This window comes from Taeniopygia guttata, chromosome 31, assembly GCF_048771995.1.
Source record: "Taeniopygia guttata chromosome 31, bTaeGut7.mat, whole genome shotgun sequence".
Classification (NCBI taxonomy): Eukaryota; Metazoa; Chordata; class Aves; order Passeriformes; family Estrildidae; genus Taeniopygia; species Taeniopygia guttata.
The window spans coordinates 1,031,521-1,056,971 of NC_133056.1; the positions used below are offsets into that span (position 1 = coordinate 1,031,521).

Consider the following 25,451-nt stretch of genomic DNA (forward strand, 5'->3'; position numbering starts at 1 on the left):
AGGGATGTCCCCCCTGTGCCCCCACACCCTCCTGACCCCCTTGTGCCCCCATAGGTGCAGGAATTTGGGGTGTTTAAGGCTCAGGGATGTCCCCCCTGTGTCCCCACACCCCCCTGCACCCCCCCAGGTGCAGGAATTTGGGGTGTTTGAGGCTCAGGGATGTCCCCCACACCCCCCTGACCCCCCTGCACCCCCCCAGGTGCAGGAATTTGGGTTGTTTAAGGCTCAGGGATGTCCCCCCTGTGCCCCCACACCCCCCTGACCCCCCAGGTGCAGGAATTTGGGGTGTTTCAGGCTCAGGGATGTCCCCCCTGTGCCCCCACACCCTCCTGACCCCCCAGGTGCAGGAATTTGGGGTGTTTAAGGCTCAGGGATGTCCCCAAATGCTCCTGACCCCTCCGTGACCCCCCCAGGTGCAGGAATTTGGGGTGTTTCAGGCTCAGGGATGTCCCCCCTGTGTCCCCACACCCCCCTGACCCCCTTGTGCCCCCATAGGTGCAGGAATTTGGGGTGTTTAAAGCTCAGGGATGTCCCCCCTGTGTCCCCACACCCTGCTGACCCCCTGTGCCCCCATAGGTGCAGGAATTTGGGGTGTTTAAGGCTCAGGGATGTCCCCCCTGTGCCCCCAGACCCCCCTGCACCCCCCCAGGTGCAGGAATTTGGGGTGTTTAAAGCTCAGGGATGTCCCCCCTGTGTCCCCACACCCCCGTGACCCCCCTGTGCCCCCCCAGGTGCAGGAATTTGGGGTGTTTAAGGCTCAGGGATGTCCCCCCTGTGCCCCCACACCCCCCTGACCCCCTTGTGCCCCCATAGGTGCAGGAATTTGGGGTGTTTAAGGCTCAGGGATGTCCCCCCTTGTGTCCCCACACCCTCCTGACCCCCCAGGTGCAGGAATTTGGGGTGTTTCAGGCTCAGGGATGTCCCCCCTGACCCCCCAGGTGCAGGAATTTGGGGTGTTTCAGGCTCAGGGATGTCCCCCCTGTGTCCCCACACCCCCCTGACCCCCCCGTGCCCCCATAGGTGCAGGAATTTGGGGTGTTTAAGGCTCAGGGATGTCCCCCCTGTGTCCCCACACCCCCCTGACCCCCCCGTGCCCCCATAGGTGCAGGAATTTGGGGTGTTTAAGGCTCAGGGATGTCCCCCCTGACCCCCCTGCCCCCCCAGGTGCAGGAATTTGGGGTGTTTAAGGCTCAGGGATGTCCCCCCTGTGCCCCCACACCCCCCTGACCCCCTTGTGCCCCCCCAGGTGCAGGAATTTGGGGTGTTTAAGGCTCAGGGATGTCCCCCCTGTGTCCCCACACCCCCCTGACCCCCTTGTGCCCCCATAGGTGCAGGAATTTGGGGTGTGTGAGGTGCGGGACCTGAAGCCCAACGGGGCCAACGTGCTGGTGACGGAGGAGAACAAGAAGGAGTACGTGCACCTCGTGTGCCAGATGCGCATGACCGGTGAGCGTCGGGGCCTGGGGGGCTCCGGGGGTGCTCCCAGGACCCCCCTGACCCCCCCCAAAATCCCAAAATCCCGCAGGTGCCATCCGGAAGCAGCTGGCGGCGTTCCTGGAAGGGTTCTACGAGATCATCCCCAAGCGCCTCATCTCCATCTTCACGGAGCAGGAGCTGGAGCTGCTCATCTCGGGGCTGCCCACCATCGACATCGACGACCTCAAGGCCAACACCGAGTACCACAAGTACCAGGGCAACTCCATCCAGGTGGGGCTGGCACCTGGGGGGCTCCTGGGGGCATTTCAGGGGGTCCTGGGGGGGTTTCAGGGGGTTCTGGGGGGGTTTCAGGGGGTTCTGGGGGGATCTCAGGGGGTTCTGGGGGAATTCTGGGCAGCAGGGCAATTCCATCCAGGTGGGGCTGGCACCTGGGGGGTCCTGGGGGCATTTCAGGGGGTCCTGGGGGCATTTCAGGGGGTGCTGGGGGGGTTTCAGGGGGTGCTGGGGGGATCTCAGGGGGTTCTGGGGGTATCTCAGGGGGTTCTGGGGGGATTCTGAATACCAGGGTGACTCCATCTAGGTGGGCCTGGCACTTGGGGGGTCCTGGAATGATCTCAGGGGGTTCTGGGGGGGTTCAGGGGGTGCTGGGGGGATTTCTGGAGGTTCTGGGGCAATTTCAGGGGGTTCTTGGGGGATTCTGAATACCAGGGTGACTCCATCCAGGTGGGGCTGGCACCTGGGGGGCTCCTGGGGGCATTTCAGGGGGTCCTGGGGGCATTTCAGGGGGTTCTGGGGGGGGTTCAGGGGGTTCTGGGGGTATCTCAGGGGGTTCTGGGGGAATTCTGGGCAGCAGGGCAACTCCATCCAGGTGGGGCTGGCACCTGGGGGGCTCCTGGGGGCATTTCAGGGGGTTCTGGGGGGGTTTCCAGGGGGTTCTGGGGGGATTCTGAATACCAGGGTGACTCCATCCAGGTGGGGCTGGCACCTGGAGGGGTCCTGGGGGCATTTCAGGGGGTTTTGGGGGAGTTCAGGGGGTCCTGGAGGGATTTCAGGAGGTTTTGGGGGTGGGGTTCAGGGGGTTTTGGGGGTATCTAAGGGGGTTCTGGGGGAATTCTGGGCAGCAGGGCAATTCCATCCAGGTGGGGCTGGCACCTGGGGGGGTCCTGGGGGCATTTCAGGGGGTTCTGGGGGGGTTTCAGGGGGTTCTGGGGGGGTTTCAGGGGGTGCTGGGGGGATTTCAGGGGGTTCTGGGGGGATTCTGAATACCAGGGTGACTCCATCCAGGTGGGCCTGGCACTTGGGAGGTCCTGGGGGCATTTCAGGGGGTCCTGGGGGTGTTTCAGGGAGTCCTGGGGGCATTTCAGGGGGTTCTGGGGGGGTTTCAGGTGGTTCTGGGGGTATCTCAGGGGGTTCTGGGGTTATTTTAGGTACCAGGGCAATTCCATCCAGGTGGGGCTGGCACCTGGGGGGGTCCTGGGGGCATTTCAGGGGGGATCTCAGGGGGTTCTGGGGGTATCTCAGAGGGTTCCAGGATTCTGGTGTGATTCTGGGGTGATTCTGGGGGGGGATCCTGGGGGGATTCCAGGGGGTTCTGGGGGGGATCCTGGGGGGATTCCAGGGGGTTCTTTGGGGATCTCAGGGGATTCCAGGATTCTGGTGTGATTCTGGAGGGGGATCCTGGGGGGATTCCAGGGGGTTCTTTGGGGATCTCAGGGGATTCCAGGATTCTGGGGTGATTCTGGAGTTCTGGAGGGGGGATCCTGGGGGGATTCCAGGGGGGATCTCAGGGGGTTCTGGGGGTATCTCAGAGGGTTCCAGGATTCTGGGTTGATTCTGGGGTTCTGGGGGGGGATCCTGGGGGGATTCCAGGGGGTTCTTTGGGGATCTCAGGGGATTCCAGGATTCTGGGGTGATTCTGGGGTTCTGGGGGGGTATCCTGGGGGGGGATCCTGGGGGGATCTCAGGGGGTTCTTTGGGGATCTCAGGGGGTTCCAGGATTCTGGGGTGATTCTGGGGTTCTGGGGAGGGGGATCCTGGGGGGATTCCCGGGGGTTCTTTGGGGATCTCAGGGGGTTCCAGGATTCTGGTGTGATTCTGGGGTTCTGGGGGGGGATCCTGGGGGGATTCCAGGGGGTTCTTTGGGGATCTCAGGGGATTCCAGGATTCTGGTGTGATTCTGGGGGGGGATCCTGGGGGGATTCCAGGGGGGATCTCAGGGGGTTCTGGGGGGATCTCAGAGGGTTCCAGGATTCTGGTGTGATTCTGGTGTGATTCTGGTGTGATTCTGGTGTGATTCTGGGGTTCTGGGGGGGGTCCTGGGGGGATTCCAGGGGGGATCTCAGGGGGTTCTTTGGGGATCTCAGAGGGTTCCAGGATTCTGGTGTGATTCTGGTGTGATTCTGGGGTTCTGGGGGGGATTCTGGGGGGATTCCAGGGGGTTCTGGGGGGATCTCAGGGGGTTCTTTGGGGATCTCAGGGGGTTCCAGGATTCTGGTGTGATTCTGGTGTGATTCAGGGTTCCTGGGGGTTCTGGGGGGGGATCCTGGGGGGATCTCAGGGGGTTCTTTGGGGATCTCACAGGATTCCAGGATTCTGGTGTGATTCTGGGGTTCCAGGGGGTTCTGGGGGGGGGATCCTGGGGGGATTCCAGGGGGTTCTGGGGGGATCTCAGGGGGTTCCAGGATTCTGGGGTGATTCTGGGGTTCCAGGGGGTTCTGGGGGGGGATCCTGGGGGGATCTCAGGGGGTTCTTTGGGGATCTCAGAGGGTTCCAGGATTCTGGGGTGATTCTGGTGTGATTCTGGGGTTCCAGGGGGTTCTGGGGGGGGGATCCTGGGGGGATTCCAGGGGGTTCTGGGGGGGATCTCAGGGGGTTCCAGGATTCTGGGGTGATTCTGGGGTTCTGGGGGGGGATCCTGGGGGGATTCCAGGGGGGATCTCAGGGGGTTCTTTGGGGATCTCAGGGGATTCCAGGATTCTGGGGTGATTCTGGGGTTCTGGGGGGGATCCTGGGGGGATTCCAGGGGGTCCCAGCGCTGACTGTCCCTGTCCCCATCCCTGTCCCCAGATCCAGTGGTTCTGGCGCGCCCTGCGCTCCTTCGACCAGGCCGACCGCGCCAAGTTCCTGCAGTTCGTGACGGGCACGTCCAAGGTGCCCCTGCAGGGATTCGCCGCCCTGGAGGGCATGAACGGCATCCAGAAATTCCAGATCCACCGCGACGACCGCTCCACCGACCGGCTGCCCTCGGCACACACCTGGTGAGGGACACGGGGGACACGGAGGGGACACGGAGGGGACATGGGGGGACACTGACTGACTGCCCTCGGCCCACACCTGGTGAGGGACACGGGGGACATGGGGACATGGAGGGGACACGGGGACACCAAGCACTGCCCTCGGCCCACACCTGGTGAGGGACACGAGGGGACACGGGGACATGGGGGGACATGGGGACATGGGGACATGGGGGGACACGGGGGACATGGGGGGACATGGGGACATGGGGGGACACGGGGGGCATGGGGGGACACGGGGGACATGGGGGGACATGGGGACATGGGGGGACACGGGGGACATGGGGGGACACGGACTGACTGCCCTGGGCCCACACCTGGTGAGGGACACGGGGGACACGGAGGGGACATGGGGACATGGGGGGACATGGGGGGGACATGGGGACACTGACTGACTGCCCTCAGCCCACACCTGGTGAGGGACATGGGGGGACATGGGGGGACACTGACTGACTGCCCTCGGCCCACACCTGGTGAGGGACATGGGGGGACATGGGGACACTGACTGACTGCCCTCGGCCCACACCTGGTGAGGGACACAGGGGACATGGAGGGGACATGGGGACATGGGGGGACATGGGGGGGACATGGGGACACTGACTGACTGCCCTCAGCCCACACCTGGTGAGGGACACGGGGGACATGGAGGGGACATGGGGACACGGGGAGGACACGGGGAGGACATGGGGGGACATGGGGGGACACTGACTGACTGCCCTCGGCCCACACCTGGTGAGGGACGCGGAGGGACACGGGGGGACACAGGGGGGACATGGGGACATGGGGACACCGAGCACTGCCCTGGGCCCACACCTGGTGAGGGACACGGGGGGACACGGAGGGGACACGGGGGGACATGGGGACACTGAGCACTGCCCTGGGCCCACACCTGGTGAGGGACACGGGGGGACATGGGGGGGACATGGAGGGGACATGGGGACACTGACTGACTGCCCTGGGCCCACACCTGGTGAGGGACATGGGGGGACACGGAGGGGACATGGGGACATGGGGGGACACGGGGACACCAAACACTGCCCTGGGCCCACACCTGGTGAGGGACACGGGGGACACGGGGGGACACGGGGAGAACATGGAGGGGACATGGGGACACTGACTGACTGCCCTCGGCCCACACCTGGTGAGGGACACGGGGGACACGGAGGGGACATGATGGAAACATGGGGACACCGAGCATTGCCCTCGGCCCACACGTGGTGAGGAACACGGGGGGACACAGGAGGGACACGGGGACACAGGAGGGACACGGGGACACAGGGACAGGAGGACGTGAGGGGACACTGAGCACCCGCCCCTGGCACACACCCGGTGAGGGCACACCTGGGGACATCAGGGGACACGCGGCCTCCACCGCCCTCTGCCCACACCTGGCACAGGGGGACACGGACGGGTGGCAGGGGACACAGGAGGACATGGGGACACTCAGGTGAGGTGGCACTGGGGTCAGATGAGGAGCAGGACTGGGGACGGGATGGTGGCACCAGCTCGGAGCTGGGGGACGAAGCTGGGTCAGGAACATGGTGACAGCAGGACGTGGGCAGGGTGGGGACGGCGTCTCTCGGGGTGGGGTGACAGTGGTGACAGTGACACGGGTGTGTCCCCAGCTTCAACCAGCTGGACCTGCCGGCCTACGAGAGCTACGAGAAGCTGCGGCACATGCTGCTGTTGGCCATCCAGGAGTGCTCCGAGGGCTTCGGGCTGGCCTAGGGGGGCTCTATAAATATATATATATTTTTTGGTTCCATTGGCTTTTTTTGGTTTGTTTTGGTTTTTTGGTTTTTTTTTTTCGGGGTTTATTATTTTTTTTTTTTCCCTCCGGTCCCGGTTTGGGGGAGGGGTTTTTTTGCTCTGTTGGAGGGTTGTGGTTCCCTCCTTCCCCCCCTCACCCCCTTCCCCCGTGTTGGGGGCTGGGGGGGGCGGGGATGGTGAAAGGGGGGAACCCGTGGAATTATAAATAAGAAGTTCAGCCCCACCCCCCACCCCAAAACTGAGAGAAAAAGTTTAAAAAAAAAAAAAGGAATAAAAAAATGCACTCTTGGTAAGGGCAGTCCCGGTCGTTCTTGAGGGGGGGAGGGGTGGGCTTGGCCACCATCTTGGGTGTGGCATGGCGGGTGTGGAGGTTTCCACATGGAGGCCGCCATTTTGGGTGTGGTGTTAGCATGGGGGGCGCCATCTTGGGTGGGGCCTGGAATGTGGATGTTACTATATGGCGGCCGCCATTTTGGATGTGGTATTGACGGGGGCGCCATCTTGGGTGTGGCACTGGGGGTGTGGATGTTGCTATATGGGGGCCGCCATTTTGGGTGTGGTATTGACGGGGGACGCCATCTTGGGTGTGGCATGGGGAGTGTGGCTGTTGCTATATGGTGGCCGCCATTTTGGGTGTGGTGTTAGCATGGGGGGCGCCATCTTGGGTGTGGCATGGGGGGGTGTGGAGGTTTCCACATGGAGGCCGCCATTTTGGGTGTGGTGTTAGCATGGGGGCGCCATCTTGGGTGGGGCCTGGGGTGTGGAGGTTTCCACATGGAGGCCGCCATTTTGGGTGTGGTGTTGACGGGGGCGCCATCTTGGGTGTGGCATGGGGGGTGTGGAGGTTTCCACATGGAGGGCGCCATTTTGGGTGTGGTGTTAGCATGGAGGCGCCATTTTGGGTGTGGCATGGCGGGTGTGGAGGTTTCCACATGGAGGCCGCCATTTTGGGTGTGGTGTTAGCATGGGGGCGCCATCTTGGGTGTGGCACGGGGAGTGTGGATGTTGCTATATGGTGGCCGCCATTTTGGGTGTGGTATTGACGGGGACGCCATCTTGAGTGTGGGTTGCTATATGGCGGCCGCCATTTTGGGTGTGGTATTGGCCGGGGGGCGCCATCTTGAGTGTGGGTGGCGGCCGCCATGTTGGGCGTAGAAACGGAAGAGGCTTTGCCGCCTTTTGGCCGCGCCGGAAGTGGCGTCACTCGGCTGCGCCGGGGATCGCGGGCGGCGTGGAGCGCAGACATGACGCGGTCCCGTGAGTTCGGGGGGACACCGGGCGGGCTCGGGGGGCTCTGGGGGGCTCTGGGGGGCTCTGGGGGGGCTCTGGGGCGGGCTCTGGGGACCCCCCGCGCTCACCCCGCGCTCCCCGCAGGGCGGCAGGTGGAGGCGGCCCGTAAGAAGCGCGGCCAGGTGAGCGCAGCCCGGCCCGGGCGGGTGTGGGGGTGCAGCCCGTGTGACCCCCCCCATGTGTGACCCCCACCTCGGGGTGTCCCCATGTCACCCCCCCGTGTGTCACCCCCACCTCGGGCTGTCCCTGTATCACCCCCACCGTGTCACCCTCACGGTGTGACCCCTCCCGTGTGACCGTGTGACCCCCCCCCGTGTGTGACCCCCGCACCTCGGGGTGTCCCCATGTCACCCCCCCATGTGTCCCCCTGTCACCCATGTCACCCCCCCATGTGTCCCCCTGTCACCCATGTCACCCCCCCGGGTGTCCCCCTGTCACCCATGTCACCCCTCGGGTGTCCCCCTGTCACCCATGTCACCCCCCATGTGTCCCCCTGTCACCCATGTCACCCCCCCATGTGTCCCCCTGTCACCCATGTCACCCCCCGGGTGTCCCCCTGTCACCCATGTCACCCCTCGGGTGTCCCCATGTCACCCATGTCACCCCCCCGGGTGTCCCCCTGTCACCCATGTCACCCCCCGGGTGTCCCCCTGTCACCCCTGTCCCCCCTCGGGTGTCCCCCTGTCACCCATGTCACCCCCCATGTGTCCCCCTGTCACCCATGTCCCCCCCGGGTGTCCCCCTGTCACCCATGTCACCCCCTCGGGTGTCCCCCTGTCACCCATGTCACCCCCTCGGGTGTCCCCCTGTCACCCCTGTCACCCCCCATGTGTCCCCCTGTCACCCATGTCACCCCCCGGGTGTCCCCCTGTCACCCATGTCACCCCCCATGTGTCCCCCTGTCACCCATGTCACCCCCTCGGGTGTCCCCCTGTCACTCCTGTCACCCCCCAGGTGTCCCCCTGTCACCCATGTCACCCCCTGGGTGTCCCCCTGTCACCCATGTCACCCCCCCGGGTGTCCCCCTGTCACCCATGTCACCCCCCCATGTGTCCCCCTGTCACCCATGTCACCCCCTCGGGTGTCCCCCTGTCACCCATGTCACCCCCCGGGTGTCCCCCTGTCACCCATGTCACCTCCCATGTGTCCCCCTGTCACCCATGTCACCCCCCGGGTGTCCCCCTGTCACCCCTGTCACCCCTCGGTGTCCCCCTGTCACCCCTGTCCCCCCCCATGTGTCCCCCTGTCACCCCTGTCACCCCCTTGGGTGTCCCCCTGTCACCCATGTCACCCCCCATGTGTCCCCCTGTCCCCCCTCGGGTGTCCCCCTGTCACCCATGTCACCCCTCGGGTGTCCCCCTGTCACCCATGTCACGCCCTCGCGTGTCCCCCTGTCACCCATGTCACCCCCCCATGTGTCCCCCTGTCCCCCTGTCCCCCCCCATGTGTCCCCCTGTCACCCATGTCACCCCCCCGGGTGTCCCCCTGTCACCCATGTCACCTCCCCATGTGTGACCCCCGCACCTTGGGGTGTCCCCGTGTCACCCCCCCATGTGTCCCCCTGTCACCCATGTCACCCCCTGGGTGTCCCCCTGTCACCCATGTCACCCCCCATGTGTCCCCCTGTCACCCGTGTCACCCCCCGGGTGTCCCCCTGTCACCCCTGTCACCCCCTCGGGTGTCCCCCTGTCACCCATGTCACCCCCTCGGGTGTCCCCATGTCACCCATGTCACCCCCTGGGTGTCCCCCTGTCACCCCTGTCACCCCCCATGTGTCCCCCTGTCCCCCCTCGGGTGTCCCCCTGTCACCCCGCTGTCCCCAGGCCCGTGCCGGGCTCAGGAAGGACCCGGGGGTGCCGCGGCTCGGCCGCCCCGCGCAGCGGAGCCGGAACCGGCAGGGACGGGTGAGGAACACCTGGTCGCACCTGGAGGGATTTTGGGGGGCTGGGGTTGAGTGGGGGGCTCTGAAATGGGGGATGAGGGGTGGGGGGAAGGTGAGGAGGGATTTTGGGGGGCTGGGGTTGAGTGGGGGGCTCTGAAATGGGGGTGGGGGGTGGGAGGGATTTTGGGGGGCTGGGAGGGGTTGGGGGGCTCTGAAATGGGGGTGGGGGGGTGGGAGGAGGGATTTTGGGGGGCTGGGGTTGAGTGGGGGGCTCTGAAATGGGGCTGGGGGGAAGGTGAGGAGGGATTTTGGGGGGCTGGGGTTGAGTGGGGGGCTCTGAAATGGGGGATGAGGGGGGTGGGGGGGTGGGGGTTTGGGGGGCTGGTTTTGGGGGGAATTTCGGGGTGACCCCGCGGGGGAGATTTGGGGTTCAGCTCCACGTGTAGCCCCGGGAGGGGCTTTGGGGTGTTCCTCCTCCCGGTGTGTCCCCGGAGGGGCGTTTTGGGGTCACCCCGAGGGTACAAACTGGGGGGGGCTGTTTGGGGTCACCCCCCCTCCAGTCTGACCCCAGGGGGGGTTGGGGTGTGACCCCGGGGGGGTTTTGGGGTCGGACTTTGGTGGGGTTTTGGGGTGTGACCCAGGGGGGTTTGGGGTCTGACCCCAGGGGGGGTTTTGGGGTCGGACTCTGGTGGGTTTTGGGGGGTGACCCCGTGGGGTTTGGGGTCTGATCCCGGGGAGATTTTGGGGTGTTACCCCAGGGAGGGTTTTGGGGTCTGATCCTGGGGGGATTTAGGGTCTGACCCAGGGAGATTTTGGGGTGTGACCCCAGGGGGGTTTTGGGGTCGGACTCTGGTGGGGTTTTAGGGTCTGACCCAGGGAGATTTTGGGGTGTTTGGGGTGTGACCCCAGGGGGGTTTTGGGGTGTGACCTCGGGGGGTTTAGGGTCTGACCCTGGGAGATTTTGGGGTGTGACCCCAGGGGGGTTTTGGGGTCGGACTCTGGTGGGGTTTTGGGGTCTGACCCCGGGGAGTTTAGGGTCTGACCCTGTGAGATTTTGGGGTGTTTGGGGTGTGACCCCGGGGGAGTTTTGGGTGTGAGCTCAGGGGGTTTAGGGTCTGACCCTGGGAGATTTTGGGGTCTGACCCTGTAGGGTTTTGGCCGTGATCCCAGGGGGGTTTTGGGGTCTGACTCTGGTGGGATTTTGGGGTCTGATCCTGGGGGGTTTGGGGTGTGACCTCGGGGGATTTAGGGTCTGACCCAGGAAGATTTTGGGGTGTTACCCCAGGGGGGTTTTGGGGTCTGATCCTGGGGTGTTTGGGGTCTGACTCTGGTGGGGTTTGGGGTGTGACCCCGGGGGGTTTAGGGTCTGACCCAGGGGGATTTTGGGGTGTTACCCCAGGGGGGTTTGGGGTGTGACCCTGTGGGCTTTGGGATGTGACCTCGGGGGATTTAGGGTCTGACCCAGGGAGATTTTGGGGTGTTACCCCAGGGGGGATTTTGGGGTCTGATCCTGTGGGGTTTGGGGTGTGACCCCAGGGGTGTTTGGGGTGTGACACCAGGGGGGAGTTTGGGGTCTGACCCCGGGGGGTTTAGGGTCTGGCCCAGGGAGATTTTGGGGTGTGACCCCGGGGGGGGTTTTGGGGTCGGACTCTGGTGGGGTTTTGGGGTGTGACCTCGGGGGGGTTTGGGGTGTGACCCCGTGGGAGTTTGGGGTGTTACCCCAGGGGGGGTTTTGGGGTCTGATCCTGGGGGGTTTGGGGTATGACCCCAGGGGGGTTTTGGGGTCGGACTCTGGTGGGGTTTTGGGGTGTGACCCCGGGGGAGTTTGGGGTTTGATCCTGGGGGGTTTGGGATATGACCTCGGGGGATTTAGGGTCTGACCCAGGGGGGTTTTGGGGTCAGACTCTGGTGGGGTTTTGGGGTGTGACCCCGTGGGATTTGGGGTCTGACCCTGGGAGATTTTGGGGTGTTTGGGGTGTGACCCCCCGGTGTCCCGCAGGCGGGGGAGGTGCAGCAGCGCTCACACCTGGGCGCACACCTGGCGGCGGCTCTGCAGCGACAGCGGCGCTTCCAGAGCCAGGTGGGGCTGGGGACACCTGGGGGGGTCCCCAAAGTGTGGGGGGGTCCCCAAAGAGTGGGGGGCACCCCGAAGAGTGGGGGGCACCCCAAAGAGTGGGGGGGCTCCCCAAAGAGTGGGGGGAATCCCAAGGAGGGGCTCCCCGAAGAGTGGGGGGCTCCCCAAAATGTGGGGGGCTCCCTAAAGAGTGGGGGGCTCCCCGAAGAGTGGGGCTCCCCAAAGAGTGGGGGGAATCCCAAGGAGGGGCTCCCCAAAGAGTGGGGGGGTCCCCAAAGAGTGGGGGCTCCCCAAAGGGTGGGGGGGTCCCCAAAGAGTGGGGGCTCCCCAAAGGGTGGGGGGAATCCCAAGGAGGGGCTCCCCAAAGAGTGGGGGGCACCCCAAAGAGTGGGGGGCTCCCCAAAGAGTGGGGGGCTCCCCAAAGAGTGGGGGGCTCCCCAAAGAGTGGGGGGCTCCCCAAAAAGTGGGGGGAATCCCAAGGAGGGGCTCCCCAAAGAGTGGGGGGCTCCCCAAAGAGTGGGGGCTCCCCAAAGAGTGGGGGGCTCCCCAAAGAGTGGGGGGCTCCCCAAAGAGTGGGGGGCTCCCCAAAAAGTGGGGGGAATCCCAAGGAGGGGCTCCCCAAAGAGTGGGGGGCACCCCAAAGGGTGGGGGGCTCCCCAAAGAGTGGGGGGCTCCCCAAAGAGTGGGGGCTCCCCAAAGAGTGGGGGCTCCCCAAAGAGTGGGGGGCTCCCCAAAGAGTGGGGGGAATCCCAAAGAGTGGGGGGCTCCCCAAAGATTGGGGGGCTCCCCAAAGAGTGGGGGGAATCCCAAAGAGTGGGGGGAATCCCAAAGAGTGGGGGGCTCCCCAAAGAGTGGGGGGAATCCCAAAGAGTGGGGGGAATCCCAAAGAGTGGGGGGCTCCCCAAAGAGTGGGGGGAATCCCAAAGGGTGGGGGGCTCCCCAAAGAGTGGGGGGAATCCCAAGGAGGGGCTCCCCAAAGAGTGGGGGGCTCCCCAAAGAGTGGGGGGCTCCCCAAAGAGTGGGGGGGTCCCCAAAGAGTGGGGGGCTCCCCGAAGGGTGGGGGGCTCCCCAAAGAGTGGGGGGCTCCCCAAAGAGTGGGGGGAATCCCAAGGAGGGGCTCCCCAAAGAGTGGGGGGCTCCCCGAAGAGGGGGGGGCACCCCAAAGAGTGGGGGTCCCCAAAGAGTGGGGGGCTCCCCAAAGAGTGGGGGGGGTCCCCAAAGAGTGGGGGGAATCCCAAGGAGGGGCTCCCCAAAGAGTGGGGGCTCCCCAAAGAGTGGGGGCTCCCCAAAGACTGGGGGCTCCCCAAAGAGTGGGGGGCTCCCCAAAGAGTGGGGGGAATCCCCAAAAAGTGGGGGGCTCCCCAAGGAGGGTCTCCCCTCGGAAGCGAAGGGGGATCTCTCCTCCAGTCCAGGGGTCTCCCCAGAGGACAGGGGGTCCCCACACAGGGGGGATCCCCCCAAATTTGGGGGACTCCCTGTAGCTCTAACAGTGCCCCCAGGAGCAGCAGGAGGAGGAGGAGGAGCCCCCCCAGCCCCCCCAGGACGAGGCGTCGCTGCGCCACTTCGGGCGGGAGCTGCGCAAGGTCGGTGCCGCGGGGCCGGGGGGATTTTTGGGGGGTCTCTGGCCCGGCTGAACCCCGATTTTGGCAGGTGCTGGCGGCGTCTGACGTGGTGCTGGAGGTGCTGGACGCCCGCGACCCCCAGGGCTGCCGCAGCCCCCGGCTGGAGGGGTCCCTGCGGCCCCAGCAGCGCCTCGTGCTCGTCCTCAACAAGATCGGTGAGGGGGGGCAGCACCCGGGGGAGGGTCCCAGCGTGGATTTGGGGGTGGGTTTGGGGGTGGGTTTGGGGGTCCTCCCCTCCCCACGCCATGGGGACACCCCCGTGTGTGTCCCCCCGCCCCAGACCTGGTGCCACGGGACGTGGTGGCCGCATGGCTGAAGCACCTCCGGGCCGAGTTCCCCACCGTGGCCTTCAAGGCGTGCACGCAGCAGCAGAGCCGGAACCTGGTGGGTTCTGGGGGTCTGGGGGTGGGGGGCTCAGCTAAAGGGGTGCCCCTGACCCCCCTCTGTGCCCCACAGAAGCAGAGCCGGGTGCCGGTGGCCACAGCCCCCGAGGAGGTGTTGGCCATGGGGGCGTGTGTGGGGGCTGAGAGTCTCCTGAACATCCTGAGCAACTACGGGCGATGTGGGGAGGGCAGGAGCTCCATCACCGTGGGGGTCGTGGGTGAGGGGCTGGGGGGCTGGGGGGGCTCAGGAAGGGGGGGTTGGGGTGTGGGGGGTTGGGGGATGTGAGGGGCTGTGGGGGGTGAGTGGGGCTGGGGGCTGGGAGGGGTTGGGGGGCTCTGAAATGGGGGTGGGGGGAAGGTGAGGAGGGATTTTGGGGGGCTGGGGGATGAGGGGGGTGGGAGGAGGGATTTTGGGGGGCTGGGGTTGAGTGGGGGGCTCTGAAATGGGGGATGAGGGGGGTGGGAGGAGGGATTTTGGGGGGCTGGGGGGGTGTGGGGGGCTCTGAAATGGGGCTGGGGGGAAGGTGAGGAGGGGTTTTGGGGGGCTGGGAGGGGTTGGGGGGCTCTGAAATGGGGCTGGGGGATGAGGGGGGGGTGGGAGGAGGGATTTTGGGGGGCTCTGAAATGGGGATGGGGGGAAGGTGAGGAGGGATTTTGGGGGGCTGGGGTTGAGTGGGGGGCTCTGAAATGGGGATGGGGGGAAGGTGAGGAGGGATTTTGGGGGCTGGGGTTGAGTGGGGGGCTCTGAAATGGGGGTGGGGGGTTGGAGGAGGGATTTTGGGGGGCTGGGGTTGAGTGGGGGGCTCTGAAATGGGGGTGGGGGGAAGGTGAGGAGGGATTTTGGGGGGCTGGGGGGGTTTGGGGGGCTCTGAAATGGGGGTGGGGGGATGGGGGGGGTGGGAGGAGGGATTTTGGGGGGCTGGGAGGGGTTGGGGAGCTCTGAAATGGGGCTGGGGGATGAGGGGGGGGTGGGAAGAGGGATTTTGGGGGGCTGGGGGGGTTTGGGGGGCTCTGAAATGGGGGTGGGGGGAAGGTGAGGAGGGATTTTGGGGGGCTGGGAGAGGTTGGGGGGCTCTGAAATGGGGGTGGGGAGAGGTGAGGAGGGATTTTGGGGGGCTGGGGTTGAGTGGGGGGCTCTGAAATGGGGATGGGGGGAAGGTGAGGAGGGATTTTGGGGGGCTGGGGGGGTGTGGGGGGCTCTGAAATGGGGGTGGGGGGAAGGTGAGGAGGGATTTTGGGGGGCTGGGGATGAGTGGGGGGCTCTGAAATGGGGGTGGGGGGAAGGTGAGGAGGGATTTTGGGGGGCTGGGGGGGTGTGGGGGGCTCTGAAATGGGGGTGGGGGGAAGGTGAGGAGGGATTTTGGGGGGCTGGGGTTGAGTGGGGGGCTCTGAAATGGGGGATGAGGGGGGTGGGAGGAGGGATTTTGGGGGGCTGGGGTTGAGTGGGGGGCTCTGAAATGGGGGATGAGGGGGGGGTGGGAGGGATTTTGGGGGGCTGGGGTTGAGTGGGGGGCTCTGAAATGGGGGAAGGGGGATGGGAGGAGGGATTTTGGGGGGCTGGGGTTGAGTGGGGGGCTCTGAAATGGGGATGAGGGGGGGTGGGAGGAGGGATTTTGGGGGGCTGGGGTTGAGTGGGGGGCTCTGAAATGGGGGCTGGGGGGTGGGAGGAGGGATTTTGGGGGGCTGGGGTTGAGTGGGGGGCTCTGAAATGGGGATGGGGGGAAGGTGAGGAGGGATTTTGGGGGGCTGGGGTTGAGTGGGGGGCTCTGAAATGGGGGTGGGGGGTTGGGAGGAAGGATTTTGGGGGGCTGGGGTTGAGTGGGGGGCTCTGAAATGGGGGTGGGGGGAAGGTGAGGAGGGATTTTGGGGGGCTGGGGTTGAGTGGGGGGCTCTGAAACGGGGGATGAGGGGGGTGGGAGGGATTTTGGGGGGCTGGGAGGGGTTGGGGGGCTCTGAAATGGGGGTGGGGGGTTGGGAGGAAGGATTTTGGGGGGCTGGGGTTGAGTGGGGGGCTCTGAAATGGGGGTGGGGGGAAGGTGAGGAGGGATTTTGGGGGGCTGGAGTTGAGTGGGGGGCTCTGAAATGGGGATGGGGGGAAGGTGAGGAGGGATTTTGGGGGGCTGGGGGATGAGGGGGGTGGGAAGAGGGATTTTGGGGGGCTGGGGTTGAGTGGGGGGCTCTGAAATGGGGATGGGGGATGGGGGGAAGGTGAGGAGGGATTTTGGGGGGCTGGGGTTGAGTGGGGGGCTCTGAAATGGGGATGGGGGATGAGGGGGGGGTGGGAGGAGGGATTTTGGGGGGCTGGGAGGGTGTGGGGGGCTCTGAAATGGGGCTGGGGGATGAGGGGGGGGTGGGAGGAGGGATTTTGGGGGGCTGGGGTTGAGTGGGGGGATGGGGGGAAGGTGAGGAGGGATTTTGGGGGGCTGGAGTTGAGTGGGGGGCTCTGAAATGGGGATGAGGGGGGTGGGAGGAGGGATTTTGGGGGGCTGGGGGGGGTTGGGGAGCTCTGAAATGGGGCTGGGGGATGGGGGGGGTGGGAGGAGGGATTTTGGGGGGCTGGGGTTGAGTGGGGGGCTCTGAAATGGGGGTGGGGGATGAGGGGGAAGGTGAGGAGGGATTTTGGGGGGCTGGGAGGGGTTGGGGGGCTCTGAAATGGGGGATGGGGGGAAGGTGAGGAGGGATTTTGGGGGGATGGGGTTGAGTGGGGGGCTCTGAAATGGGGGTGGGGGAAGGTGAGGAGGGATTTTGGGGGGCTGGGTTAAGTGGGGGGCTCTGAAATGGGGGTGGGGGGTGGGAGGAGGGATTTTGGGGGGCTGGGGGATGAGGGGGGTGGGAGGAGGGATTTTGGGGGGCTGGGGTTGAATGGGGGGCTCTGAAATGGGGGTGGGGGAAGGTGAGGAGGGATTTTGGGGGGCTGGGGTTGAGTGGGGGGCTCTGAAATGGGGGTGGGGGGTGGGATGAGGGATTTTGGGGGGCTGGGGTTGAGTGGGGGGCTCTGAAATGGGGGTGGGGGGGATGGGAGGAGGGAGGAGGGATTTTGGGGGGCTGGGGTGGTTTGGGGGGCTCAGTTTTGGGGTCCCCCATAACCCCAACCCCCCCCCCAGGGTACCCCAACGTGGGCAAGAGCAGCCTCATCAACAGCCTCAAGCGCAGCCGCGCCTGCGGGGTGGGGGCGGTGCCGGGCGTCACCAGGTGAGCTCACCTGGGGGGGTGGGGTCACCTGCATGGGTGTGGTGGGCGTGGCACAGACCCCACCCAGGTATGGTGGGTGTGGTGGGTGTGGTGGGCGTGGCACTGACCCCGCCCAGGTGTGATGGGCGTGGCACTGACCCCGCCCAGGTGTGGCACAGACCCCGCCCAGGTGTGGTGGGCATGGCACTGACCCCGCCCAGGTGTGGGTGTGACACTGACCCCGCCCAGGTGTGGGTGTGGCACTGACCCCGCCCAGGTGTGGTGGGCGTGGTGGGCGTGGCACTGACCTCGCCCAGGTGTGGGTGTGGTATTTCTGACCTCGCCCAGGTGTGGTGGGCGTGGCAGTGACCCCACCCAGGTGTGGTGGGTGTGGTGGGCGTGGCAGTGACCCCACCCAGGTGTGGTGGGTGTGGCACTGACCCCACCCAGGTGTGGTGGGCGTGGTTGGTGTGGCACAGACCCCACCCAGGTGTGGTGGGCGTGGCACTGACCCCACCCAGGTGTGGTGGGCGTGGCAGTGACCCCACCCAGGTGTGGTGGGTGTGGCACTGACCCCACCCAGGTGTGGTGGGTGTGGTGGGTGTGGCACTGACCCCACCCAGGTGTGGTGGGCGTGGTGGGCATGGCACAAACCCCACCCAGGTGTGGTGGGCGTGGCACAGACCCCGCCCAGGTGAGGGCGTGGCACTGACCCCGCCCAGGTGTGGTGGGCGTGGCACTGACCCCGCCCAGGTGTGGTGGGCATGGTGGGCGTGGCACTGACCCCGCCCAGGTGTGGTGGGCGTGGCACAGACCCCGCCCAGGTGAGGGCGTGGCACTGACCCCACCCTGGTGTGGCACTGACCCCACCCAGGTGTGGTGGGCGTGGTGGGTGTGGCACTGACCCCGCCCAGGTGTGGCACAGACCCCGCCCAGGTGTGGGCGTGGCACTGACCCCGCCCAGGTGTGGTGGGTGTGGCAGTGACCCCACCCAGGTGTGGGTGTGGCACAGACCCCGCCCAGGTGTGGTGGGTGTGGCACTGACCCCGCCCAGGTGTGGTGGGCATGGTGGGTGTGGCACTGACCCCACCCAGGTGTGGTGGGTGTGGCACACAGACCCCGCCCAGGTGTGGGTGTGGCACTGACCCCGCCCAGGTGTGGTGGGTGTGGTGGGCGTGGCAGAGACCGCACTCAGGTGTGTTGGGTGTGGTGGGTGTGGCACAGACCCCGCCCAGGTGTGGCACAGACCCTGCCCAGGTGTGGTGGGTGTGGTGGGTGTGGCAGTGACCCTGCCCAGGTGTGGGTGTGGCACTCTGACCCCACCCAGGTGTGGCACTGACCCCGCCCAGGTGTGGCACTGACCCCGCCCAGGTGTGGTGGGTGTGGTGGACGTGGCACAGACCCCACCCAGGTGTGGTGGGTGTGGCACTCAGACCCCGCCCCCAGGTGTGGTGGGCGTGGCACTGACCCTGCCCAGGTGTGGCACTGACCCCGCCCAGGTGTGGCACTGACCCCGCCCAGGTGTGGTGGGTGTGGTGGGTGTGGCACAGACCCCGCCCAGGTGTGGTGGGTGTGGCACTGACCCTGCCCTGGTGTGGTGGGCGTGGCACTGACCCCACCCAGGTGTGGTGGGCGTGGCACTGACCCCATCCAGGTGTGGTGGGCGTGGCACTGACCCCACCCAGGTGTGGTGGGTGTGGTCGGTGTGGCACTGACCCAGCCCAGGTGTGGTGGGCGTGGCACAGACCCTGCCCAGGTGTGGCACTGACCCCGCCCAGGTGTGGTGGGTGTGGCACAGACCCCGCCCAGGTGTGGCACTGACCCCGCCCAGGTGTGGTGGGTGTGGCACTGACCCCACCCAGGTGTGGCACTGACCCCACCCAGGTGTGGTGGGTGTGGTGGGTGTGGCACTGACCCCGCCCAGGTGTGGGTATGGCACTGACCCCACCCAGTTGTGATGGGCGTGGCACTGACCCCGCCCAGGTGTGGCACAGACCCCGCCCAGGTGTGGTGGGCGTGGCATAGACCCTGCCCAGGTGTGGCACAGACCCCGCCCAGGTGTGGTGGGCGTGGTGGGCGTGACACTGACCCTGCCCAGGTGTGGTGGGCGTGGCACTGTGACCCCGCCCAGGTGTGGTGGGCGTGGTGGGCGTTGCACTGACCCCGCCCAGGTGTGGTGGGCGTGGTGGGCGTGGCACAGACCCCGCCCAGGTGTGGTGGGCGTGGTGGGTGTGGCACTGACCCCGCCCAGGTGTGGTGGGCGTGGCACTGACCCCGCCCAGGTGTGGTGGGTGTGGCACTGACCCCACCCAGGTGTGGTGGGTGTGGCACAGACCCCGCCCAGGTGTGGTGGGTGTGGCACTGACCCCGCCCAGGTGTGGTGGGCGTGGTGGGCGTGGCACAGGCCCCACCCAGGTGAGGTGGGCGTGGCACTCTGACCCCTCCCCAGGTGCCTCCAGGCCGTGCAGCTGGACCGCCACATTCGCCTCCTGGACTGTCCGGGGGTGGTGCTGGATTTGGGGGACCCCCCGGCCGCCGCGCCCCTGCGGGGGGCTCTGGCCCCCCAAAACCTGCGGGACCCCCTGAGCCCCGCCTGCGCCGTCCTGCGCCGCTGCCCCGCCCAGCAGGTGAGTGGGACCCCCTGGGGGGCTCAGGGGGCGTGGGGAGGAGACCCCACCCCAATTCCCGATTTGGGGGTCCCCGTTTTCCCAGCTCAGCCCTTTGGGGGGGTCCAGTCACCCCAAAATTTGGATTAAGGGTCACTCGGCACTGGGGGAGGGGAGGTTCCCCCTGGGGGGCTCAGGGGGCGTGGGGGGGGACCCCCACCCCAATTCCCGATTTGGGGGGACCCCATTTTCCCAGCTCACCCCTTTGGGGGGGTCCAGTCACCCCAAAATTTGGATTTAGGGTCACTCGGCACTGGGGGAGGGGAGGTTCCCCCTGGGGGGCTCAGGGGGCGTGGGGAGGGGACCCCACCCCAATTCCCGATTTGGGGGTCCCCGTTTTCCCAGCTCAGCCTTTCGGGGGGATTCAGTGACCCCCAAAATTTGGATTTAGGGGTCACTCGGCACTGGGGGAGGGGAGGTTCCCCCTGGGGGGCTCAGGGGGCGTGGGGAGGGGACCCCACCCCAATTCCCCATTTGGAGGTCCCCGTTTTCCCAGCTCAGCCCTTTGGGGGGGATTCAGTGACCCCAAAATTTGGATTAGGGGTCACTCATCACTGGGGGAGGGGAGGTTCCCCCTGGGGGGCTCAGGGGGCGTGGGGAGGGGTCTCACCCCAATTCCCGATTTGGGGGGGCCCCCGTTTTCCCAGCTCAGCCCTTGGGGGGGTCCAGTCACCCCAAAATTTGGGATTTGGGGGGCACTCAGCACTGGGGGAGGGGAGGTTCCCCCTGGGGGGCTCAGGGGGTGTGTGGGGGGACCCCACCCCAATTCCCGATTTGGGGGGTCCCCGTTTTCCCAGCTCAGCCTTTCGGGGGGGGATTCAGTCACCCCAAAATTTGGATTTAGGGTCACTCAGCACTGGGGGAGGGGAGGTTCCCCCTGGGGGGCTCAGGGGGCGTGGGGAGGGGACCCCACCCCAATTCCCGATTTGGGGGTCCCCGTTTTCCCAGCTCAGCCCTTCGGGGGGGTCCAGTGACCCCCAAAATTTGGATTTAGGGGTCACTCATCACTGGGGGAGGGGAGGTTCCCCCTGGGGGGCTCAGGGGGCGTGGGGGGGGACCCCACCCCAATTCCCAATTTTGGGGGGACCCCGTTTTCCCAGCTCAGCCCTTTGGGGGGGTTCAGTGACCCCCAAAATTTGGATTTAGGGGTCACTCATCACTGGGGGAGGGGCGGTTCCCCCTGGGGGGCTCAGGGGGCGTGGGGAGGGGACCCCACCCCAATTCCCGATTTGGGGGTCCCCGTTTTCCCAGCTCAGCCCTTTGGGGGGGTCCAGTCACCCCAAAATTTGGATTTAGGGGGCACTGGGGGAGGGGAGGTTCCCCCTGGGGGGCTCAGGGGGTGTGGGGGGGGACCCCACCCCAATTCCCGATTTGGGGGTCCCCATTTTCCCAGCTCAGCCCTTCGGGGGGGTTCAGTCACCCCAAAATTTGGATTAAGGGTCACCTGGGGGAGGGGAGGTTCCCTTGGGGGCATTTTCAGCGTGTTTTGACCCCCAAAAGGGGGGCAGGGTGACACCCCCCGGCGTGCCCGAGCCCCCCAAACCCGTGTGTGCCCCCCACAGCTGAGCGAGGTCTATGGGGTGCCCCCCTGCACTGACCCCCTGCAGTTCCTGGCCCACCTGGCCCGGAGGTGGGGCCGGCTCAGGCCCGGGGGGCTGCCGGACCCCCACGCCGCCGCCGTGGGGCTGCTGCGGGACTGGAGCAGGTACCCCCACTCTGACCCCATTTTGGGGGGCTGAGGAGGGTCTTCCCACACCCTGACCCCATTTTGGGGGGCTGGGAGGGGTTTATTCACCCTGATCCCCTTTTTTGGGTGGGTGGAGGGGGTCTTCCCACACCCTGACCCCATTTCTGGGGGGCTGGGGAGGGTCCCTGTACACCCTGACCCCATTTTGGGGGGCTGGGGAGGGTCCCTGTACACCCTGACCCCATTTTGGGGGGCTGGGGAGGGTCCCTGTACACCCTGACCCCATTTTGGGGGGCTGGGGAGGGTCCCTGTACACCCTGACCCCATTTTGGGGGGCTGGGGAGGGTCCCCTTACACCCTGACCCCATTTTGGGGGGCTGGGGAGGGTCTTCCCACACCCTGACCCCATTTCTGGGGGGCTGGGAGGGGTTTATTCACCCTGATCCCCTTTTTTGGGGGGGTGGAGGGGGTCTTCCCACACCCTGACCCCATTTTGGGGGGCTGGGGAGGGTCTTCCCACACCCTGACCCCATTTTGGGGGGCTGGGGAGGGTCCCTGTACACCCTGACCCCATTTTGGGGGGCTGGGGAGGGTCTTCCCACACCCTGACCCCATTTTGGGGGGCTGGGGAGGGTCCCTGTACACCCTGACCCCTTTTTGGGGGGCTGGGGAGGGGTTTATTCACCCTGATCCCATTTTTTGGGGGGCTGGGGAGGGTCTTCCCACACCCTGACCCCATTTTGGGGGGCTGGGGAGGGTCCCCGTACACCCTGACCCCATTTTGGGGGGCTGGGGAGGGTCCCCGTACACCCTGACCCCATTTTGGGGGGCTGGGGAGGGTCTTCCCACACCCTCACTCCATTTTGGGGGGCTGGGGAGGGTCCCTGTACACCCTGACCCCATTTTGGGGGGCTGGGGAGGGTCCCCGTACACCCTGACCCCATTTTGGGGGGCTGGGGAGGGTCTTCCCACACCCTCACTCCATTTTGGGGGGCTGGGGAGGGTCCCTGTACACCCTGACCCCATTTTGGGGGGCTGGGGAGGGTCCCTGTACACCCTGACCCCATTTTGGGGGGCTGGGGAGGGTCCCCGTACACCCTGACCCCATTTTGGGGGGCTGGGAGGGGTTTATTCACCCTGATCCCCTTTTTTGGGGGGCTGGGGAGGGTCTTCCCACACCCTGACCCCATTTTGGGGGGCTGGGGAGGGTCCCCGTACACCCTGACCCCATTTTGGGGGGCTGGGGAGGGTCCCCGTACACCTTCACCCCATTTTGGGGGGCTGGGGAGGGTCCCTGTACACCCTGACCCCATTTTGGGGGGCTGGGGAGGGTCTTCCCACACCCTGACCCCATTTTGGGGGGCTGGGGAGGGTCCCTGTACACCCTGACCCCATTTTGGGGGGCTGGGGAGGGTCCCTGTACCCCCTGACCCCTTTTTGGGGGGCTGTGGGGTCTCCCACACATTTTGACTCCCTTTTTTCAGCTTTTGAGCTGTTTTTTCACACCCTGCAATTCCCTTTTTGGCATCTTTCAACCCCATTACCCCATTTGGGATGGGCTGGGGGGTCCCCCCACAACCTGAACCCCATTTTTGGGGTCTCCCCACACCCTGACCCACACACCCACCCCCTTTTTTTGTGTTTTTTTCACAGTGGGAAGATCTCGTACTACACCCACCCCCCCAAATCCCGGGGGGTGCAGCTCCAGGCCCAAATCCTGCCGGCGCTGGGGCCGGAGCTGGACCTGGCGGCTCTGGAACGGGGGGACACCGAGGTCCTGGCAGGTGAGGAGCACCTGAACCCCCTCCTGGAATTCCCAAAATGTTGTTGTCCCAAAATTCGCTGTTGGCAGCCCCGTTCTTGGCTCACACCGACCTCAAAATGTTGAGGGGGTCAAAAATTCTCCATTTTTACTCTCCCTGAATTCGCCCTTGCCAAAGATTTAAGGAGCCCAAAAATCCCCCAAATTTTCCCTTCCCAAAGCTTTGGGGTTCCCACAAATTCCCCTTTTCCAAAGCCTTGGGGTTCCCCCAAATTCATCCTCTCAAAGCCCTGGGGTTCCCCCAAATTCATCCTCTCAAAGCCTTGGGGTTCACCCAAACCGCTTCCCTGTGTCCCCAAACTCCCTCCCCACACTCCCAATCCCCTTCCCCACACCCAAAGCTCCCCCAAAGCCCCCAAACACCCTCCAAGCTGCCACCAGCACCCCCAAAACCCTTCCTAACCCCTTCCCCACTTTCCCAATCCCCAAACCCCCTCTGGTGCCCCCCTAAAGCCCCCAAACACCCTCCAAGCTGCCTTCAGCCCCCCAAAACCGCCTCCACAACATCCCAATCCCATTCCCCACATCCTAAGCTCCCCCAAAGCCCCTAAACCCCCTCCAAGCTGCCTTCAGCCCCCCCAAAACCCTTCCCAACCCTTCCCAACCCCCTCAGCTCCCACAAAACACCCTCCAAGCTGCCTTCAGCCCCCCCAAAACCCCTAAACACCCTCCAAGCTGCCTTCAGCCCCCCCAAAACCCCTAAACACCCTCCAAGCTGCCACCAGCACCCCCAAAACCCTTCCTAACCCCTTCCCCACCTTCCCAATCCCCAACCCCCCTCTGGTGCCCCCCCAAAGCCCCCAAACACCCTCCAAGCTGCCTTCAGCCCCCCCAAAACCCTTCTCCAAACTTCCCAACCCCCTCAGCTCCCACAAAACACCCTCCAAGCTGCCTTCAGCCCCCCAAAACCCTTCCCCAAACTTCCCAGCTCCCTAAATTCCCCCAAAGCCCCTAAACACCCTCCAAACTGTCTTCAGCACCCCAAAACTGCCTCCCCAATACCCCAATCCCATTCCCAACTCCCTAAATTCCCCCTAAAGCCCCCAAACACCCTCCAAGCTGCCTTCAGCCCCCCCAAAACCGCCTCCACAACATCCCAATCCCATTCCCCACATCCTAAACTCCCCCAAAGCCCCTAAAAACCCTCCAAGCTGCCTTCAGCCCCCCCAAAACCCTTCTCCAAACTTCCCAACCCCCTCAGCTCCCACAAAACACCCTCCAAGCTGCCTTCAGCCCCCCAAAACTGCCTCCCCAATACCCCAATCCCATTCCCCACATCCTGATCTCCCCCAAAGCTCCCCCAAAGCCCCCAAACACCCTCCAAACTGCCTTCAGCCCCCCCAAACCCTTCTCCAAACTTCCCAACCCCCTCAGCTCCCACAAAACCCCCTCCAAGCTGCCTTCAGCCCCCCCAAAACTGCCTCCCCAATACCCTAATCCCATTCCCAACTCCTTAAATTCCCCCAAAGCCCCTAAACACCCTCCAAGCTGCTTTCAGCCCCCCCAAAACCCTTCTCCAAACTTCCCACCCCCCTCAAGCTCCCACAAAACACCCTCCAAGCTGCCTTCAGCCCCCCCAAAACCTTTCCAACCCTTCCCAACCCCCTCAGCTCCCCCAAAACACCCTCCAAGCTGCCTTCAGCCCCCCAAACCGCCTCCACAACATCCCAATCCCATTCCCCACATCCTAAACTCCCCCAAAGCCCCCAAACACCCTCCAAGCTGCCTTCAGCCCCCCCAAAACCCTTCCCCAAACTTCCCAACCCCCTCAGCTCCCTTCCCCTTTTGGGGACCCCCCAAAAACTCCCCCGACCCCCCCCCAGCGGTGCCGGTGACGGTGTCGGGGTTGGGGCTGTCCCCGGAGGAGGAGGAGGAGGAGGAGGAAGGAGAAGCCATGGAGGACGACAGCGCTGAGCCGGAGGTGGGAAGGGATTTTTGGGTTTTTTTGGGGGGGTTTTTGGGGGGCAATGGGTTATTTTTTGGCCCCCCCAGCTCGGCAGGATGACGGTGGAGCTGAAGCCCCCCCGGGTGAAGTCGGGGGGCGCTGGGGGGGGGTCACTGCCCCGACCCCCCGGCCTGGAGGAGGTGGCTGCGCTCCCCCCCCTGCTCCAGGGCCAGGGGCTGCGGGCGGCTGCGAAAAGGAGGAAAAAACTGCAAAAAAGAGCAGGTGAGTGAGGACACCCCCTTTTCCTGACCCCCCCAAATCTCCCTGAGCCCCCTCCCTTTAAATTCTGATCGCCCCCACCCCGCAGGGAAGATCGGCACGAAGCTGTCGCAGGCGCTGGAGGCGGCCATGCAGTTCTGAGGCAAAATAAATCAAATTAAATCAATTTTTAAAAATGCTTTGCACAATG

The 25,451-nt window shown here is 65.3% G+C and overlaps 2 protein-coding genes across 3 annotated transcripts in view; both read left to right on the top strand.

The window, feature by feature from the left end:
• The window catches only part of HUWE1 (HECT, UBA and WWE domain containing E3 ubiquitin protein ligase 1), a 119,610-nt gene extending 112,817 nt beyond the window's left edge, over window positions 1-6,793 (top strand). The window contains exons 82-85 of the mRNA XM_072920178.1: window positions 1,329-1,446; window positions 1,526-1,707; window positions 4,504-4,694; window positions 6,356-6,793. Coding sequence (XP_072776279.1) covers window positions 1,329-1,446; window positions 1,526-1,707; window positions 4,504-4,694; window positions 6,356-6,458 — 594 coding nt within the window. The 3' untranslated portion in view covers window positions 6,459-6,793. The remainder of the gene's footprint in view (window positions 1-1,328; window positions 1,447-1,525; window positions 1,708-4,503; window positions 4,695-6,355) is intronic.
• An 834-nt stretch (window positions 6,794-7,627) lies between these two features.
• On the top strand, window positions 7,628-25,437 carry GNL3L (G protein nucleolar 3 like). 2 transcript variants are annotated; one of them, XM_072920153.1, is made up of 15 exons: window positions 7,628-7,757; window positions 7,875-7,912; window positions 9,614-9,694; window positions 11,672-11,752; window positions 13,237-13,329; window positions 13,397-13,523; window positions 13,649-13,752; window positions 13,825-13,969; window positions 16,856-16,943; window positions 19,372-19,549; window positions 21,151-21,293; window positions 22,929-23,059; window positions 24,870-25,018; window positions 25,090-25,264; window positions 25,350-25,437. In XM_072920153.1, exons 1-15 carry the CDS (start codon window positions 7,643-7,645, stop codon window positions 25,400-25,402), a joined length of 1,701 nt encoding a protein of 566 aa, XP_072776254.1. In that variant the 5' UTR covers window positions 7,628-7,642; the 3' UTR covers window positions 25,403-25,437. The 2 variants fall into 2 exon arrangements, with proteins under 2 accessions (XP_072776254.1, XP_072776255.1); XM_072920154.1 differs by having other exon boundaries at window positions 24,921-25,018.
• Window positions 25,438-25,451: the final 14 nt, after the last annotated feature.

Coding starts and splice junctions, on each gene's coding strand:
- GNL3L (XM_072920153.1), top strand. CDS start 7,643: ATGTTGGGCGTAGAAACGGAAGAGGCTTTGCCGCCTTTTGGCCGCGCC. Junction 13,970..16,855: donor CATCACCGTGGGGGTCGTGG/GTGAGGGGCTGG, acceptor CCCCCCCCCCAG/GGTACCCCAACGTGGGCAAG. Junction 19,550..21,150: donor GCCGCTGCCCCGCCCAGCAG/GTGAGTGGGACC, acceptor TGCCCCCCACAG/CTGAGCGAGGTCTATGGGGT.